Raw genomic sequence first — 19,449 nt, 5'->3', positions numbered from 1 at the left:
GTTTTCTTCGTTATTGATTTCTAGTTTCATTCCATTGTGATTGAAAAAGATACGTGGTATGATTTAAATCTTAAATTTATCAAGACTTGTGTTGTAACCTATGATTTTTCCTGGAGAATGTTCTTGTGCACTTTAGAGTGGCGTGTCTGTGTGCGTGAGTTAGGTCCATGTGATATGTAGTGTTGTTCTAGTTCATTAACAGCGACTGTTTCTCCACTTAGATTTCTCAGCAGGGTCTTATAGTGTTAAGTGTGAAAGTCCTGCATTACTTTCATTAAATTTGTTTCTAAGTATTTATTCTTTCTGATGCTATACTATATGGAATCGTTTTGTTAATTTTGTTTGGGGTTAATTGTTGCCAACATATAGAAATACAGTTGAGTTTTGCATGTTGATTTTGTATCCTATTATAATCTTGATATGGTCATTTAGTTCTATTTGTATGTGAGTGAGTGTGTGTGTGTATGTGTGTGTGTCTTGGGATTTTGTATTTACAGAATCATGTCATCTGTGAACAGAGTTTTACTTCTCCCTTTCCTAACTGGATGTCTTTAATTTCCTTCTTCCCTTCCTCCCTTCCCTTCTCCCACCCCTTTCCCCTATCCTTCCTTCTCCCTCCCTCCCTCCCTCCCTCTCTCTCTCCCTCCCTCCCTCTCTCTCTCCCTCTCCCTTCCTTCCTCCCTCCCTTCCTCCCTCCCTCCCTCTCTTCCTTCCTAATTGTACTGTCTTGAACATTCAGCACGATGTTGAGTAGAAGTGGTGAAAGCAGACTTCCTTGCCTCACCCCTTATCTTAAGGGGAAAGTGTGATGTGGATTTTCTAAAGATGCCCTTTATCAGGTTGAGGACATTCCCTTCAATGAACTCTAGTTCTTTTAAGAGTATTTATCATGAATGTGTTTTAGATTTTGTCAGTTGCTTTTTCTGTATCGATTAAAATGATTATGTGGTTTCTGTCCTTTATATTATTAATTTGTTATGTAACATGACTTGATTTTTCTGTTAAACCCATTTTGCATTATGGGGATGAATACTACTTAATTATATACCATAGTATATAATTCTTTTCATGTATTTCTGGATTCTGTTTGCTGATATTTTGTTAAGGAGTTTTGTGTTCATGTCTGTAGTTTTCTTGTGAACACTTGTTTTTGTTGGTCCTGGTAATATGGTATCACATTAGTTGGGAAATAGTGTACCCATCTCATTTATTTTCTGAAAGAGTTGGTGAAGGATTGGTATTATTTCTTTACATATTTGATAGAATTAACCACTGAAGTCACTGGGACCTGTGCTTTTCTTTGAGGGAAGATTTTAAATAAAGAACTCACAGGTCTATTTAGAGTTTGTATTTCTTTGTGAGTCAGTTTTGGGAGTTTGGTATTTCTAGGGATTTGTCCATTTCCTCTGAGTTCTTTAATTTGTTGCCTATAGTTTATTATATTCTCTTCTAATCAATTCAGTTTCTTTTAGGTCAGTAACTTGAGTGTTTTCTCTTTTTTTTCCCTTTGTTGATCTACCTGAAAGTTTGTAAATTGTGTTGATCTTTTTAAGAAGTAACTTTGGGTTTCATTGATTTTTAAAAATTACTTTTTTTTCATTCTAGCCCATTGATCTCTGCACTGATCTTTTAAAATAAAACGTATTGGGGTGACGTTAGTTAATAATATATACAGTTCTGTAACACATCATCTGTATACTGCATTGTGCGCTCACCACCCACAGTCTGGTCTCCCTGCATCACCATGTATTTGACCCCCTCTACCCTTTTCATTCTCCCTGAACCTCTCTTTTCTGGTAACCACCCTTCCGTTGTGTGTCTGTGAATTTGTTTTGTTTGTTGCTTTCTGTTTTATGTGCCACAGGAGTGAAATTGTATAAGATCCATATGACTCCTGTCTGACTTATTTTGCTTAGCATGATACTCTGGAGGTCTATCTGTGTTGTCCCAAATAGCAGTATTTAATCGTTTCTCGTGGCTGAGTAGTATTCCATTGTATATTTGTGCCAAATCTGTATCCAACCCTCCATTGAAAAAACACTTAGGTTGTTTCCATGTCTTGGCTACCATATACACATATGTCTTTACAAATAAATGTTTTCAGATTTTTCAGGATACCCAGAAGACGGTTTTGCTGGGTCATATGGTATCTCTTTTCTTAATTTTTTGAGGAGCCTCCACACTGGTTTGCACAGTGGCTGTACCAGTTTACATCCCCTCTGCAGTGTGTGAGGGCCCCTTTTTGTCCTCATCCTCTCCAACGTCTGTTATTTCCTGTCTTACTGACGATAGCCATTCTGACAGGTGTGGGGTGGTATTCATTGTGGTTTTGATTTCCCTGTAGCCAGTGAACTTGAGCACCTTTTCATCTATTTGTTGGACATTTTTGTGTTTGGGGGGAAAAGTGTTCAGGTCCTCTGCCCATTTTTACAATAAGATCGTTTGGGTTTTTGTTTTTGAGTCGTATGAGTTCTTTATATATTGTGGATATTTAACAATGCCCCTTATTGGAGACATTGTTTGCAAATATCTTGTCCCATTCAGTTGGTTGCCTTTTTGTTTACTTGATGGTTTCTTCTGCTGTGCAGAAGCTTTTTAGTTTGTTGTAGTCTCTTTCACTTATTTTTGCTTTTGTTGTCATTGCCTTTGGAGTCAAGTTCATAAAATCTCTGAGATCAAGCCCTGTAAGTGTAGTACCCATGTTTTCTTCTATGTATTTTATTGTTTGAGGTCTTATATTTGTCTTTAATCCATTTTCGAGTTAATTTTTGTGTATGGTGTTGTATAACAGTGTAGTTTCATTCTTCTCCATGTGGCTTTCCAATCTTCCCAGCACCATTTATTGAAGAGGCTTTCTTTTCTCCATTGTATGTTTTTTGGTTCCTTTGTTGAAAGTTAGTTGCCATATACATGTGAGTTTCTTTCTGGGCTGTTATTCTGTTCCATTGGTCCGTGCATGTATCTGTTTTTGTGCCACTGCCGTATTATTTTGATTATTGTAACTTTGTAGTGTAATTTGCAGTCACGGAGTGTGATACCTCTGGCTTTGTTCTCTTCTCTCCGGATAGCTTTGGCAGTTCGGGATCTTTTGTAGTTCCATGCATTTTGATGATTTTTTTGTTCTATTTCTTTGGAATGTATAATTCTCCTGTGATCTTTGTTTCTTCTCCTTGCCATGGGGTTGGTTCACTCTTCTTTTTCTAATTTCTTAGTTTGTGGAAGCCTAGGTTATTGATTTGAGACCTTTCTTCTTTCTGGTGTAAGTGTTTAAAAGTTGTAAATGCCCCTTCAAGCATTGATTTAGCTACATCTCATAGGTGTTGATGTGTTGTTTTGTTTTCATTCTGTTTCAGATATTCTGTCGCTTTCCATTTGATGTGTTCTTGATCTACGAGTTATTTAGAAATACATTGATTGATTTCCAAATATTTGGGGATTTTCCCATTTTATTTTCTGTTGTTGACTTACGATTTAATTCAGTTGTGGTTGGGGAACATACTTTGATGATTTCTGTACTTCTAAATCTATTGAAACTTGTTTTATGATGGGCATTTAGTCTATCCATGAGAACTGTCCGCGTGCACTTGAAAAAATGTGTATTTTGCAGTCATTGGATTGAATGTTCTAGGTTGAGTTGGCTGACGATGTTGTTCAAGTCTTCTATATCCTAGATAATTTTCTTTAGTTCTGTAGGTATAGATGCCTCCCACCATTACTGTTATATGTATGTATCTCCTTCCATTTTGTCATTTTGATTCACTTATTTTGATGCCCTGTTGTTAAATGTGTGTTTGTCATTGTCATATCCCCCTGATGCATCGACCTCTTTCTCATTCTAAAATGTCTCTTTATCTCTGGTAATATTTTTGTCTTGTAATTCTCTTTTGTCTGACGCTGACGCTAATGTAGCCCTCCTGATCTCGCATGGGTACTGTTGGCATGGCACATCTTTTCCCGTCTCTTTCCTTTCTTCCTGTTTGCATTTTTGAATCTAATGTGAGTTACTGTTAGACAGAATATAATTGGATTTTGCTTTTATATCCTGTCTTGTAATCTCTATCTTTTGGTTGGGGTGTTTAGACCATTCACACTTAAATATAATTATTGATGTGGTTGGATTTACCTTTGCCATTTTCTTATTCATCCTGTGTAAGTCTCCTGTCTTTTTTGTTTCTCTCTTCCTTTTTGACTTTCTTTTGTGTTAAATAAACATTTTCAATGTATCATTTTATTTTCTCTGTCAGTATTTCTACTTTCCCCCCATTTTTTCTTAGTTGTTACCCTAGGGATTAGAACATACATTTTAATTTGCCACAATCTACTTCAGATTAATACTAACTTAATTCTACTAAAATAGAGAATTTTTGTTCCAATATAGTTTCATTTTCTCCCTGCTCCTGCTTGCTATTTTTGTCATGTATATTATAGTGTATGTTTATAAATCCAAAAAATAGTGTTATAATTAATGCTTTATAGAATTTTACGTCCTTTTAAAGCAGTTAAGAGAAAATAATGTACCTATATTATCTTTCATATCACTTTACATATTTACCATTTCTAGTGTTCTTTATTTCACCTTGATTATTCATGTATTGCTTTCTGGGAAGGCCCTTTTTCAGCCCTTGTTTTGGGAGGATAATTTTTCTGGATATAGAATTCCGTCTTTCTATTGCAGCACTTTGAATGTGGCATTCCCCTGCCCTCTCCCATTGCTTTAGGTGAAAAGTCAGCCTTTCCTTGTGTCGGTGCTCCTCGAACGTGATCAGTAGTTTTTATCTTTCTGCTGTCAAATTTCCTGTGTCTTATCTGTCAGCAGTTTGTGATGAGTCAGTGTGTAGATCCTTTTGTATATATGCTGCTTAGGGTTAGTTGAGCTTCTTAAGCGCATAGATTAATGTTTTTTGTCAAATTTAGGAAGTTTTTAGCCATTATGTCTTCAGATACTCCTTTTGCCCCTTTGTCTCTCTCCTTTTCTTCTGAGATTCCTATCAGGCCAGTGTTGCTGCACTTGGTCATATTCCACAAGTCTCTAAAGCTTTGTTCTTTTCTCTTCGTTCTTTTTTTTATTTTCCTCAGCTGGGTTGCCTCAGGTTGTCTGCCTTCAAGGTGACTGGCCTGTCCCATGGCCAGTGCAAACCAGCTGTCGGACTACAGATTTACATTTGATTCCAGTCATTGGACTTTCCAAATCCAGAATTTCTGTTTGGTTTCTTAAAAAAAATCTCATTTGTCTCTGTATTAATATTTTCTTTGGTGAGGCGTGATTGTCATGTCTTTAATTCTTCAGACGCAGTTTCCTTTACTTCTTTGAACGTATATTAGTTGACCCAAGTCTTTGCCTAATAAATCCAACATCTGTGCTTCCTCAGGAATAATGTCTATTGGCCGCCTCCCCCCCACCCCAGACATGGGCTGTACTTTACTGTTTCTTTGCGTGTATCATAAATTTTTGTCAAAAACTGGATATTTTAAATAATATGATGTGGTAATTCTGGTAATCAGATTTCCCCCTTCCCTGTCCTCAGTTTGTTAAAGTTGCGGTTTAGTGATTCTACGGGGCTGATTCAGCAGCCCTCATTCTTTGTCATGGGTGGTGGTTGAAGTCTTTGCTTGGCTAGCTGAGCCATCAGATAATGATATGACAGATCTTCCTAAATGCTTTAAACCAACATGTCTCCCACCTTTCTTCCGATGGCCATGTTGCGTGTTGGGGCGTGCCTTCCATGCCCTTGCAGCTCACAGCTCTGCCTTAGGCTTCACGTCCTGCTTGCACAGAACTTCACAGTCAGGCACAGGGGAGTGATTAGGGCTCTCCCAGGTTTTTCCTGGGTATTTGCTCAGCCCTCTACATCTGCATGGCCTTTTAGATCCCCAGGAATATATCAGAAATTGTCGAAGTCCAACTGGAATCCTTGCTTCTGGTAAATGCAATGCTACCCAATTGCTATTGATTTTGGGGGGACGAACTTCCTAGGGATACAGGGCTTTGCACATTAAATGAGGCTGTGAATCAAATGAAATAAAGATTAGCTCCATGAATGGGACTTTTGTATCAAGCACCAGTCAGGTCAGATAGTGACAGTTTTCTGGGGATAGGGCCTATGAGGGAGCTCCCCACACGTTCACCTCCTTCAATGGCTGCTAGGCTTCTTGCTTTCATAGCTACTGTGGTTCTGAGGCTGCTGGTTTCCAAGGCTACCCTGAAACTAGGAAGAGGGGATGGAAATAGAGCAAGTTAAAACACCAGAAAGCTTATTGTTCTTATATAGATTCAGCTGTTTTTCTTGAATAAATGTTTCCAGGATTGTTGCAAGCCTTTGATCAATTTCTAGAGTGCTGAAAAGGTTGATTTTGAAAATTCATGCTGGTATTCTCATTGTTTTTTATGAAGGAGTGGATTTTCAGAGGTCCTTCATCCGTAATTCCAAAAGTGTTTCTCAGTCTGTCTGCTTCTAACCTCTATGCATATTGCACTTTTTTTTGATATCTAATGATGGCCTATGTATATTTATTGTCAGCCACGAAAGTCCACTCTTTGATTTCATTGAGAGCTGCTTGCGAAATAAGCATGAAATGGTTATTTATGAAGCTGCTTCAGCTATCATTCATCTTCCTAACTGTACTGCAAGAGAGTTGGCTCCTGCTGTTTCAGGTTGGTTGTATATTTGATAGTTGGCTTTTGTTTATATTCTTATGTTTGTTTTAAGCTCCACAGGTCTGTTGTATAAGTATTAGGAATGATTTTTTAATCTTAGCTCTGTATATATAGCCTTTGCATTCTGATACGTCAGTATTGTTACTTACTTTTTCTGAAGTTACCATTTCCCCAAATAAAACATTTAAAAAATAACCTGGTGGGTGTGGCTCAGTGGATTGAGCACCGGCCTGAGAACCGAAAGATCACTGGTTCAATTCCCGGTCAGGGCACATGCCTGGGTTGCAGGCCAGGTCCCCAGATGGCGGCATTTAAGAAGCAACTGATTGATGTTTCTTTCCCTCTCTTCCTCTCATCCCCTCTCTAAAAATAAATACCTTTTTTTTTAAAGTAACTTTTAATGCATTCAGTTCTTAATATTTAAAAAACCCATTTGCTCTTATAAGTATTCCTATATATTAATTCTTTTAGAAAAAGAATGAATTTTGTATTCTATATTAAGTTTTTATAGCTCAACAGAAAGTGCTTTTTCTATTTTTCACGTTGCATTTTTCATGTGAATTTTTGATGCTGTACTGAATTTCCTTATGCCTATCCTGAATGTGATTTTTCACGCAGTGTGTTTTCAGATACATGTTATATGATGAAATGAGCTATAGGCACAGTGGTCTTTTTTCTTTTCTAGTCCTTCAGCTGTTCTGTAGCTCTCCTAAGCCCGCTTTGAGATATGCAGCCGTGAGGACCTTGAACAAGGTAGGTGTATCCCTTTGCGATTGACATTTATATCAATGTTTGATAGAGAAACTCATTGTGAAGCATTCGGCTTTCCCTCCAAGGTTACTAAATGTGATTTATGGGCTTCAGTTCTATAGCATCTCACTTGTATTTGTGGCCTTAGGTTTGGCCAATTTTACTACTCTTCAATTAAGAGTAGAATTTATTTCTGACTTTTAAGCACTGTATAGTCACGAACCACACTGGACAGTGCTGGTCGGTAGTAGCACTGTCCAGTAGAAACAGTACCTGAGTCACATACGAAATTTCAAATTTTATAATAAATACATTAAAAATTGTTTAAAGTGGAGATTAATTTTAATAATATATGTTACTTACCCTAGCATGTATAAAATGTCATATTAACATGTAATCCATATAACATTTTTAAAAATATGTTTGGCCTTTTATGTTTTCACACTAAGTCCATTGTTTGTTTATGTTTACAGCGTATCTCAGTTTGGACTCGCCACATTTCAGATGCTTAGTAGTCACATTCTGCTGTTGGCTGCCGCACAGCATGGGTCTAGAGGATCCAGTACAGACACACAGAATAAATTAAATAACCATGAAGGTTTTAAGTGAAAGTTTAATTTAGTAGGCTTGTCACAAGGCAGTGTGTGATTGATTACAGATTGTTTGAACAGCTGGAGGAGAGAGTGGTTTAGAGCAGCCATGGGAAAGACTTTATAGAACAGTGTGAGTTGTATTTAAAAGAGTTGATACAGGTCCACACTCCTTTATCTATGATCGTGGAGCCAGGTGTGTCCCAGAATTCTGTATTTTGTGAAATTTAGAAAGCTTACATGGTGCTGTCTCTTCTACACTGACTCCACTGGGCCTGGAGCAGTGCCCCACCATAAGACACATTAATACTTCCGCTCTATACATAGGACTGTCCTCTCACTAAGTGCAATGAATTAAGACTTAATCAGTTTTACATTAGTGTGAGTCATATTTTTCTGTTAACTGAACTTTGATGCTAGTATTTGCTGTCTTCAAAGTTTTCCATTGACAGAGGTAAATGACACCAACAGGAAGAAGCAGGAGAATGGCAGCCATGGTTTTGTGACCATGAGCAATCCAGTGTGGCTTAAATACAGAGGCGTTGCCACAGTTAGGTGGCTCAGCAGGTTGGAACGTCGTCCTCTACACCAAAGGTTGCGGGTTCGATTCCTGGTCAGGGCACATACCTAGGTTATGGGTTCAGTCCCCAGTTGGGACATGTATGGGAGGCAACCAGTCAATGTTTCCCTCTCCCATTGGTGTTTCTCTCTTTCTCTGTCTTCTGTCTTTAAATCAATAAACATATCCTCAGGTGAGGATGTAAACACAAAATACAGATATTTTCTAAGTGGTAAGATATTAACAGTTTTTGAGCAGTATTTACCATGCAAGGTCCTATTCCCAGAGATCTAACATCTAGTCGGACAGATACTGTACACATGTACTGTAAGGAAAAACAGGCTGTGATGTTGTTAGAAAGGTTGTAGAAACCTGGGAAGAGAGAGCACTGTACTGTACTGTAACTATGGTTGTTAATCATTTGTCAAATGATGTGTCATACCTTCTTTTTTAAATCTTTTTTTTTTATCCTTACCCAAGGACTTTTTTCCACTGCTTTTTAGAGAGGGAGGGACAGTGAGGGGGGAGCAGAGAGAGAGAGAGAGAGGAACATTAATTGGTTGCCTTCTTGTATGCACACCAACCAGGGATCAAACCCACAACCTGGGTGTGTGCCCTGACTGGGAATTGTCCCAGGGACCTTACGGTCTGCAGGACGACACTCCAGCCAGCTGAGCCACGCTCGCCAGTGCTGTCATACCCTTTTAATTGGAAACACTCTGGAAACAATTACTTTTAACTTAGGTTCTGTTTAGATTTTTAAAAGCCACTTACCTTAAAATAAAATTTCTGTTTTCCTCTTTCATTTAAAAAAAATTCTGGGCTTTATCAATAGCAATTACTTAATATTTTTCTTGCCCTTCCACAAGGTGGCAATGAAGCACCCGTCTGCTGTGACTGCCTGCAATCTGGACTTAGAAAACTTGATCACAGACTCAAACAGAAGCATCGCCACCCTGGCCATTACTACTCTCCTCAAAACAGGCAGTGAGAGCAGTGTGGACAGACTCATGAAGCAGATATCTTCTTTCGTGTCTGAAATCTCAGATGAGTTCAAGGTAAGAGCTTAAATATGGTCATATTTTCTTCCATTCTCTGTGGCTTGCCTCTTCCTTACAGTATCTTTTGATGAGCAAAGGTTTTAAATGTTTATGCAGTCTAATTTATTAATTTTTTTCTTTCATAGTTATTGCTTTCTGTATCCTATACTTTTTAAGAAACTTTTGACTACTTCCACATCTTAAAGATATTTCCTTATGTTTTATTCCAAATGTGTGACGGTTTTTTGGTCTGTGATCCAACTGGAGTTAATATTTGTGTGTTGTGTGCGATAAGTTCAGTTTTTTCCCATACTAATATTTAGTCATTCCAGTATAATTTATTGAAAAGACAAAGTGGTATGCTTGGGAATCTGTCTGAAAAGCAGATAACCATAGAATTGTAAGTACATTTCTGGGCTCCTTCTCGTATTCCCTTGATCTGTTTGTCAGTGCTCTGCCAGTACCACATTGTACTTATTATTATAGTTTTATAGTAACTCTCAAATTTCAAGTAGTGTGGTCTTCCAACTTTGTCCTTTTTAATATTCTAGTTCATCGCATTTCCATATAAAACTTCAAACCATCTTATAACTTCTATAAAACAAAGCTTGTTAGGATATTATTGATTGGGGTTGTTCTGAATCTATAAATCAGTTTGTGGAGAACTGACATTTTAACAATATTAATTCTTCCAGTTCATGAATATGGTATACCTTTTCCTTTATTTAGGTCTTTACTCTGAGCATTGCTTTTTTGTTTTAATCATCACCGAGGATGTGTTTATTGATTTTAGACAGAGAGGTGGGGGGGGGGGAGGGAGGGAGAGAGAGAGAGAGAGAGAGAGAGAGAGAGAGAGAGAGAGAGAGAAAGAGAAAGAGAAAGAGAAACATCGACTGATTGCCTCTCATACTCACCCTGGCTAGGCATCAAACCTGCAACCTAACCAGAAATTGTGACCTGACCAGAAATCAAACCCGCAGCCTTTTGGTGTATGGGATGATACTCCAACCAGCTGAGCCACCTGGCCAGGGCTCTGAGCAGTGTTTTGTAGCATTTATTCTAGAGGTCTTGCCCATCTTTTGTTAAGTTTATCTGAATAGTCTATGCTTGTGACTCTACTTTATTAATTTCTATTTCATTGTTTGCTAGTATAAAAGAAATCGCCCCCCCCTTTTTTTTTTACTTTCCCCTAAGTTGTTATCCTTGCTGAGTATCCTCATTAGTTCTAGTAGTTACTGTATACATTCCTTAGGATTGTGTATGTAAATAATCATGTTTTCTCTTAATAGAGACAGCTTTACTTCTTCATTTCCAATCCAAATGCATTTTCTTGCCTTATTAAAATGGCTAGGACTACCAGTCCAGTGCTGAATAGAACTGTTGAGTATGTGTTTAAGATAATCAGAACAATACATTTCAGTTAGAAGAATTAAAATAGAAAGATTTTATTTTTTCTGTCTTATTTCTCAAAGAGTATAATTGACCATATTTACTCTTATAGTATATATCTATAGTCTTGTTTTTTTTTAAGATTTTATTTTATTTATTTTTGGAGAGAGGGGAAGGTAGTGAGAAAGAGAGGGAGAGAAATGTCAATGTGTGGTTGCCTCTCATGTGCCCCACACTGGGGACCTGGCCCACCACTGAGGCACGTACCCTGACTGGGAATCAATCCAGTGACCCTTTGGTTTGCAGGCCGGCGCTCAATCCACTGAGCCACACCAGCCAGGGCTATATTTAGTCTTTTAGAAAACAAACTTAGCCTGTATATTCAAGCGGGCATTTTGAATCTTTGGGGAACCTAGGAAGGTCATCTTGTAGTATAGTTATTGAATGGATCATCTGTGCTTGAACAATTAGGTAATTTATAATATTTTGCAATTACAAATAGTGCTGCAGTGGATAAGCTTGTGCATACGTGTCCTCCAAATGTGGGAGATACAGCTTTAGGGTAATCCCTGGAAGCCCGTATGCTAGGTTGAAGGATGAATAAGTAGGCAGTTTTGTGGAGAATGTTAAGACCTAGCAGTAGTGTGTGAGAGTGTCAGCTTCCCTGTAGCCTCACTAAGGCGGTGTGTTGTATTTGGATGTTTTGCCAGCCTGATGGGTGAGAAAGGGTGTCTCAATGTAGTTTTAATTTGGATTTTTTTTTTTTTTGTCATGAGGAAAGTTAAACATGTTTTCATGTTTTCAAGGATCATAATATTGTCTGCTTATATCTTTTCCCCATTTTCTGTAGGATTTTTGGTGTTTTGTTTTCTCAATTATTTGAAGTTTTTTGTATCTTAGGGATATTAGTTCTGTATCTATGAAATGTGTTATATTTTCTCTCAGTTTGCCATTTGTCTTTTAACTTTCTGATGTCTTTTGTTATACAAAAGTTTATTTTGATGTAGTCAGATTTGTCACTTTTCTTGAATGGTTTTGACTTTTGAGTAATAGAAAGTTTTCCCCTTCAGATTATAGAATCTGAATAAGCAAATAAGAATTTGCCCATATTTTTTTTTCTTTTTAAATATATTTTATTGATTATGCTATTACATTTGTCCCACTTTTTTCTCCCCTTTATTCCCCTCCACCCTGTACCCCCCCCCCCATCTTTCCCCCACCCTAGTTCATGTCCATGGGTCATACATATAAGTTCTTTGGCTTCTCCATTTCCCATACTATTCTTGACCACCCCCCACCCCAGTCTATTTTGTACCTACCATTTATGCTTCTTATTCCCTGTACCTTTTCCCCCATTCTTCCCCCATTCCTCTCCCTGCTGATAACCCTCTGTGTGATCTCTATTTCTGTGAATCTGCTCCTGTTCTAGTTGTTTGCTTAGTTTGTTTTTGTTTCTAATTTTGCTTTTTTAGGCTCAGTTGTTAAAAGCTGTGAGTTTTTTTGTCATTTTATGACAAAATGTCTTTTGTTCATATTATTGATCATCTTTTTCTTAGGTAAGTCCCTTTAACATTTCATGTAATAAGGGCTTGGTGATGATGAACTCCTTTAACTTGACCTCATCTCGGAAGCACTTTATCTGCCCTTCCATTCTAAATGATAGTTTTGCTGGATACAGTAATCTTGAATGTAGGTTTGATTTTTCTGGCAGTTCTGGTTATTTTTTGTTTTTAAATTTGTTGTCCTTCTTTTGGTTGTGTGAGGAGGCAAAGCATATCCACCTACGCCTCCATCTTGGCCGGAAGTCAGGAATGGGGTCTCTTGAATGAACATATTATTTTCCCTTGAGGTCTCCTTGCTTAACTTTAATGAAGAACCATTGTTGTTTTGAATAATTACAGTGCCTCCTTAGCTTGTAGTATATAAGAACGTATGCTTAGTAGCTAAAGGTATAAAGAAGAACTCTTTTCTGTGTTCTTTATGGGTGGTAGTTGTACAGTCATTATAAAGGTGAATGGCCATTTGTTTGTTTTTCTGCAGGTGGTGGTTGTGCAGGCAATTAGTGCTCTCTGTCAGAAATACCCTCGAAAGCACAGCGTCATGATGACTTTCCTCTCCAACATGCTCCGAGATGATGTAGGTAGACCACTGTTTAATCACAGGAAGTTCTCTTAAATTCTTATGCTTCCCATTAAATACCATGGTATTTAAAGCAGCTTTCTTTACCATCTCAGCATGCCTCTCAGATAGTGTGCCTACTTCTGGTTGCTGACTGATGATTACTAAACACGCTATTGCTTTGACTTGCCCACTTACAGAACAAACACTTCTGTTTCTTTCCTAAAGGAAGGAAAATGAAATTTTAATATTACAAGCATGAGCCTTGGAGTATAAGCATTTCTCCAAAAAGCATCCTCAGAACGAACGGCAGTTTTCTCTTTTGCCAGGGAGGCTTCGAATATAAGCGGGCCATTGTGGACTGTATCATCAGCATTGTGGAAGAGAACCCCGACAGCAAAGAAGCAGGTCTAGCCCACCTCTGTGAGTTCATTGAGGACTGTGAACACACTGTTCTGGCGACGAAGATTCTACACTTGTTGGGCAAAGAGGGCCCCAGAACGCCTGTTCCCTCCAAGTATATCCGCTTCATTTTCAACAGGGTCGTACTGGAGAATGAGGCTGTCAGAGCTGGTGAGTCACTGGAACACTGAGAGTGATGTAACTGCTGATCTTTTGAAGTGCTTAACTCAAGGGGGTGGTGATGAAATTGGACAATGAAGTTGTAAGGTCTTCTTCATGGTGGGATCTTAAAGCGTAATCAAGCCCCAGACCTAGAACTCTTTCTCTGTATTCCAGTATCCATCCTGATTTTTGGCCTTACATTAGAGACAAATAACCCTTGACTTTCAGTATGACAGGAATACTATGCTGGCATCATTCATTTTTTCAGAGTTCTAGCCATAAGTATGAATGAAAGTCTGTGAAGTGTCTGTGTGTGTATCTTAAACAGGTCTTAGGAATTTTTTACTTTCTCCTCCCTAATCATTTCTTCCTCTTAGCATGTGAACAGGTCCAGATCTCTCCTATTAAAAATGTCAACCCTCCTTTGATCAGTCGTCTCTGTGTAGCTACTGCCTGTACTTCCCCTGTCTGATAACCTTGACGTAGCTATTACTGGCTGTCACCATGGGCTTATTTTCCATTTTCGTCAACTCACTGTCGCTCTCTCCCGTAAAAATCTCTGAAGCTATTTTTTAAAAATACCACTTATACACTAGTTGGAAATCAAGTTAGACAATGTAATGTTTTTGTCTTTGTTCCCCTCTGTCAGGTCAGTGTACTAAACACTTCATGGAACTCTCCCTCGGTTTCCACAGGAGCATCTTTCCATCACTCCTCAGTCTTGTTTGTAGAGCTTCTCTCCTATTCCTTAAAATGTTAGTTTTCCTTAGGGGTTTGTCTTCTTAACGTACACATTTTTTTCTGGTGATTATGTTCAGAGCTCTACTGATAGGCCGTAGCATTACAGTTGTGTCTCTTTCCCTCATTGGTGTGTCCAGTGATCTAAGGCACTTCAAATTCAACCTGGGGTGCAGACTCACCCAAACTGAAATCTTCACCTTTGTCATTTCCTCAGTTGCAAAGGCAGAAACTTATTCCACTGTTTTATAACCCCCATCTGTTCTTTGGTAAAATTCTATCAACTCTGTCTTCTTAATACTTCGTCATTCTCTCATTTCTCTATTTTCATGGCTGCGGCTTTAGGCACTCATTCATTTCTGGTGCCTAACTAGTCTGACTGCTTCTAGTCTCATACAGATCCAGTCTGCTGTCCACACTCTGCTACAGAAATGGTCTTTGCATACAAAATCTGCTTACAAGTTTAGGGTAGCACACTCTGCTACAAATACAGATTTATCCTATACTTAACATCCTTTAATAATAATTTCGAGGCTAAGCCACAATCTGCTTTTGTTTTATCTCTAGTCTCTCACTTGTCTCCTCCTGCCCTGCAGCATGGGCTCTATTCTTCAGCCTTCCCCTCCTGAGTCTAGTTCCAGTATTACACTGTGCTTTCTTCTCTGGGTTGAGGGCCTTTGCACTTGTCATTCTCTCTGCCTCCAGTACTGTTTCCCTCCCTTTTCCCTCTGGGCTAATTCTACTTATTCTTCAAAATTTAGCTCAAGTAATATGTTATCTCCCTGTCTTACTTTTCCTCCACAAATTTTGCTTTAAATTCCTTTCTCTGTATTCACTTAGCTTCCTGGATATAGTTATATTATGGGCTTACTATGCTGTGTTGTAATTATATCTTTACTTACCTGTCTTTCCCACTAGAGTACAACTCCTTCAAGTCAGGGGCGCTTGGTCTTTTATTTTTCTACCCCCGATCACAATTTCTTACAAAAGTTAGGTGAGCAATAAATCTTTGTTGAATGAAGTGAATTTTAATAATAGAGCATCTTTTCATGCTTGGAGCTGGTTGTTTGAGATTAGAGCTTAATTATATCAGTGTATTATGTAAGAGGTTGTGGTTAGGGTAGAAGATAGCTCATAAAAGACGTATATATGATTCTTTTTCTACAGTGCATTGAGGGTTTCCCTATTCGGAGCTCTCTTAGGCTGGCAGATTTCTGTTTCTGCTTAAATGGGTCATCGAAATAAGATCAAGAAACAATAGAACAATGAGTGAGTTTATTCCCACTGAACATGGGGAAGCTTCTTTAATATTTTTTGAATGATTGTTACTTAATGCTGTTGTTTCATTTTATGCTTCATCCTAGCTGCTGTGAGTGCTTTGGCTAAATTTGGGGCTCAGAATGAGAATCTTCTTCCAAGCATCCTTGTACTCTTACAAAGGTAAGTAAAAGAATGTCTTTTTTAAAAAGAAAAGACCCTCCATATTGCTGAATAGAGAGTTCCTCGTTGTACCATGTCAAACGCATTGCAGGGCTTAGGAGTAGAGCTGAGGGAGTGAGGAGCAAATGGCATTGTTGTTCAGTTCTAGCAAATTCTATATGCTCAATACATATAAAATTTGACTTTGAATTTCTCTTTGTATGATTTTGAGAAAGTGACTTAAAAACATGGGCCTCAATTTGTATAATAGGGGCCAACTTCAAAGTGATTCATTAAGTAGAATCAGCTTTTCATGGTATCCATGACTCCCTATTTGATGAGGAAAAGACGGTGTTAGCAAAAACTGTGATTACATCTTGTGATTGAAGCAGAAAAATTACAAGCCAAAGGCTGACTGGTTTAAATGAAACAAATTGCCATTTGAATAGCAACAATGCCTGGATTTTGAATGCTTTTTAGTATCCTTAGAAAGCCTAATATTCACACTTCTTAATGATAAAGAAGTCTGCGTCTTTATGAGGATCATGTGGTTGCAGATCTAAGAAAAGACTACAAACTGCTCTCTCATGTTATTGTGTTCTTCCTAATTATCCTAGTGCCTCCTTATACAGTGCTTCTGATTCACAATGACACTATTTCTTTACCAATTGATAGCAGTGCCCAAGGTTTATGGAGATTTTAGGATTCACCCTAGACTATTGTGGAGTTCCTTTATCATAAAGGTACCTCAGATGGCCTGATTGTGTCCTTTAGGTATGGTGGTAAAGGTCTTGGGAATCTTTAGGGTGCTGTGACTTGCCTATTCGTATTCCCCGCACAGGTGTATGATGGATACGGATGATGAGGTACGGGACAGAGCTACCTTCTATCTGAATGTGCTGCAGCAGAGGCAGATGGCACTGAATGCCACATATATCTTCAATGGTCAGTGAGAGCCACGGATGTAGACAGATACACTTTTGTTCCCCGGGTGGTATTTTGGAGGTCTATCCTATGATGGTTTACATATGAGCCGACTTCACTAGGCAAAATGCTTGGTTTTTGTCTTTGAATGCATTTCCATTTTTAGGGAAACCTAAAGTGTGTAAAAGCCCAAAGAATATTGCTTGTCTCTGACCCTCCTTGAGCTCCTTTTTGGATGGGTGTACCCTTTCTCCCTCTTATGCTACCATTGTCCCCACGTGGCTAAGTTGCACTCTTTTCTGGAAAGTATTTACATTTTGTTCAAAATGCTTATGCTCTGCTCCCGTGCTTCCTTGGATGAAATCATAAGGAAGTTCTATATAATACCCTTTGCTTTTAATTATTTAGGTTATAAAGTCTGTGGCTATATTTCTTTTCCTTCTGAAAGCGTAGATAAATAGTATAAATCTGGGCCTCTCTGGATCCTAGCATTGGCAAGAAGTTGTAACACTGAGACTTCTCCGTTTCATAGGTCTGACAGTCTCTGTACCGGGCATGGAGAAGGCCTTGCACCAGTACACACTGGAGCCCTCGGAGAAACCCTTTGACATGAAGTCTGTTCCTCTTGCTATGGCTCCTGTCTTTGAACAGAAAGCAGGTGATGGGAGCCCTTCACTCCGTTAGTTTTTCTCTGTATGGCATCTTTTATTAGCAATTTTCTCTAATCCTTCCTCTGTTTGTCACTCTGAATTTCTAAATCTTTTAAAAGGAAGACGGATGATTTTTCATTAGGTTTTAAAAATATTTTCCTGGTTTTTGCGTAAAAGCTAAAATGTGAAGTGTGACCCAGATTGCAGGCTTGTTCTGTCTCACTGCCCGTGGGACAGCACTGGAAGCTGTCGTCACTGCGTGTCTCAGGACAGTCGCTGTGCTGCCACTTATTTTTATTTTCCGAAATTGGTAATTTCTTAATTTTGCTCTGGAGGTTTGTCTCGAAAGAAGTATGAGACAAGATCAGAAAAAATATTCCCAAGGAATATCTAACTTTAAAACTCAAAAAAAGGAAAAAGAAAGGAACAAATGTTTAGTGGTCAGAACTGAGAATGAAAAATATTCTTAACTTTGAACATTTCCAGTTTTTCTGTTGATACTATACAAGTAATTTTTCCTATTTGAATCGTGAGAAGATTTGTTTTATGAATTGTTCCTTCTTTTAAGAGTATTTTTTTTGTACATCCTGGCCCATTTAAAGCAAATTCTATACTTTTAGCGCTTACTTTATTATATCATGAAATATGTTCACTAAATACATTTCAGTTTGAAAGTCCCTCTAAAAAAGGTGATAGAAGCCTACTGACGTGATTTAGCAATGGCTCCTCTTACGTCTGCTAAAAAGTTTCTGCCCTGACGTCTTTCTGTCTGCATTTTCAGCTTGATAGTGGAATGGAAGCTCACTTGATTACTCTTATCTGCCTTTGTAGAAATCGCACTTATGGCTACTAAACCAGAGAAGTTGGCTCCTTCCAGGCAAGACATTTTCCAAGGTATGATAATGTGGTGGGTGGAAGTAATAATCTGCACCGCAGACAGTGTAAATATGGCGAAGTCCACTGCTTTCACTCAGTGTAATGAATTCTCAGTACAGGAAGTCGTGGTGTGGCTGAATGTACAGGTTGCAGTTGCCAGGGCCTCCGGGAGTCATGGGACTTTCCAGTAGCCAAAGCTAACGCACTAAGTGGGAATGTTCTTACTTTGTAGCTTGGTTAACAGGGAACTGAAACTCCAAGAAATTAGGAATACAGGTTTTTTTGCTTTTAGTACTTGAGTACATAAGCTCCCTTAAAAGATTATTTACTAAAGCCTGGGGGCATATTAGAGTGTTTAACTATTAGTAAGGTTATGGGAACTTAAAATATTGTAAGCATTCAGAATAATGTCTCTCCCTGTCTTCTTATTTTACTTTCTTCCTTCTTTTTTTTTTTTCCTTTTTTCCTTGATAGAACAATTGGCTGGTATTCCTGAATTTATGAATCTAGGACCCTTATTCAAGTCTTCTGAGCCTGTTCAACTTACAGAAGAAGAGACAGAATATTTTGTTCGTTGTATCAAGCACACATTTACCAATCACATCGTGTTCCAGGTGAGGTCAGTGCCCTCACTGGCTCCTGTGCTTGTAGACAAGTATTAACTCCCTTTTTGTTTGGGATTCTGGTTCCTTTTATAGAGAAGGGGCTTGGCACCACTTTTTATTTTATTTCCCAACTCCCATGGCTACAAAGATGCCTTCATATGATGGGTTATAAATGAAAAGGACTTAAAAAACAAAATGTCTGAAGGAGTTGGACAACATAAAGTATAACCTGTTAAAAAATAATCATCATTTCACATTGGGGTAAATGAAGAGGGATATTCTAAGGGGGATATTCTAAGAACTTAGCTTCCGAGAATCAAATTGAAATCCGTCACACATCTGCCATCTTGTTTGGTAGAACTCAGTTTCAGGGAAGAGGAGAAAACCTAAGGAGTAATATAAACCCGAGGGCCTGGAGTAGAAGGCCATCGCTGTTGCCTAAAGAACAATCTTAGGTGGAGATTTGCAGTGCTGTCTGGAGAGGGAAGGAATAGTGGGCGCCAGAGCTCAGTTGTGGGTTATGGGGGGAAGGAACAACTTGCTTGCAAACAATTCTTGTCCTTCATAACCGT

General features: G+C 38.4%; 1 protein-coding gene across 1 annotated transcript in view; it reads left to right on the top strand.

Annotated features, from left to right (window-relative positions):
• Positions 1–19,449, top strand: part of COPG2 (COPI coat complex subunit gamma 2) — a 145,581-nt gene that overhangs the window by 45,346 nt on the left and 80,786 nt on the right. Inside the window, exons 10-19 of the mRNA XM_024554967.3 lie at positions 6,519–6,652; positions 7,341–7,408; positions 9,424–9,612; positions 13,024–13,119; positions 13,431–13,674; positions 15,768–15,843; positions 16,664–16,767; positions 17,279–17,404; positions 18,228–18,290; positions 18,747–18,886. Coding sequence (XP_024410735.1) covers positions 6,519–6,652; positions 7,341–7,408; positions 9,424–9,612; positions 13,024–13,119; positions 13,431–13,674; positions 15,768–15,843; positions 16,664–16,767; positions 17,279–17,404; positions 18,228–18,290; positions 18,747–18,886 — 1,240 coding nt within the window. The remainder of the gene's footprint in view (positions 1–6,518; positions 6,653–7,340; positions 7,409–9,423; positions 9,613–13,023; positions 13,120–13,430; positions 13,675–15,767; positions 15,844–16,663; positions 16,768–17,278; positions 17,405–18,227; positions 18,291–18,746; positions 18,887–19,449) is intronic.

Source organism: Desmodus rotundus, chromosome 6, assembly GCF_022682495.2.
Source record: "Desmodus rotundus isolate HL8 chromosome 6, HLdesRot8A.1, whole genome shotgun sequence".
NCBI lineage: Eukaryota > Metazoa > Chordata > Mammalia > Chiroptera > Phyllostomidae > Desmodus > Desmodus rotundus.
This window is presented reverse-complemented; position numbering and strand designations above follow the sequence as displayed.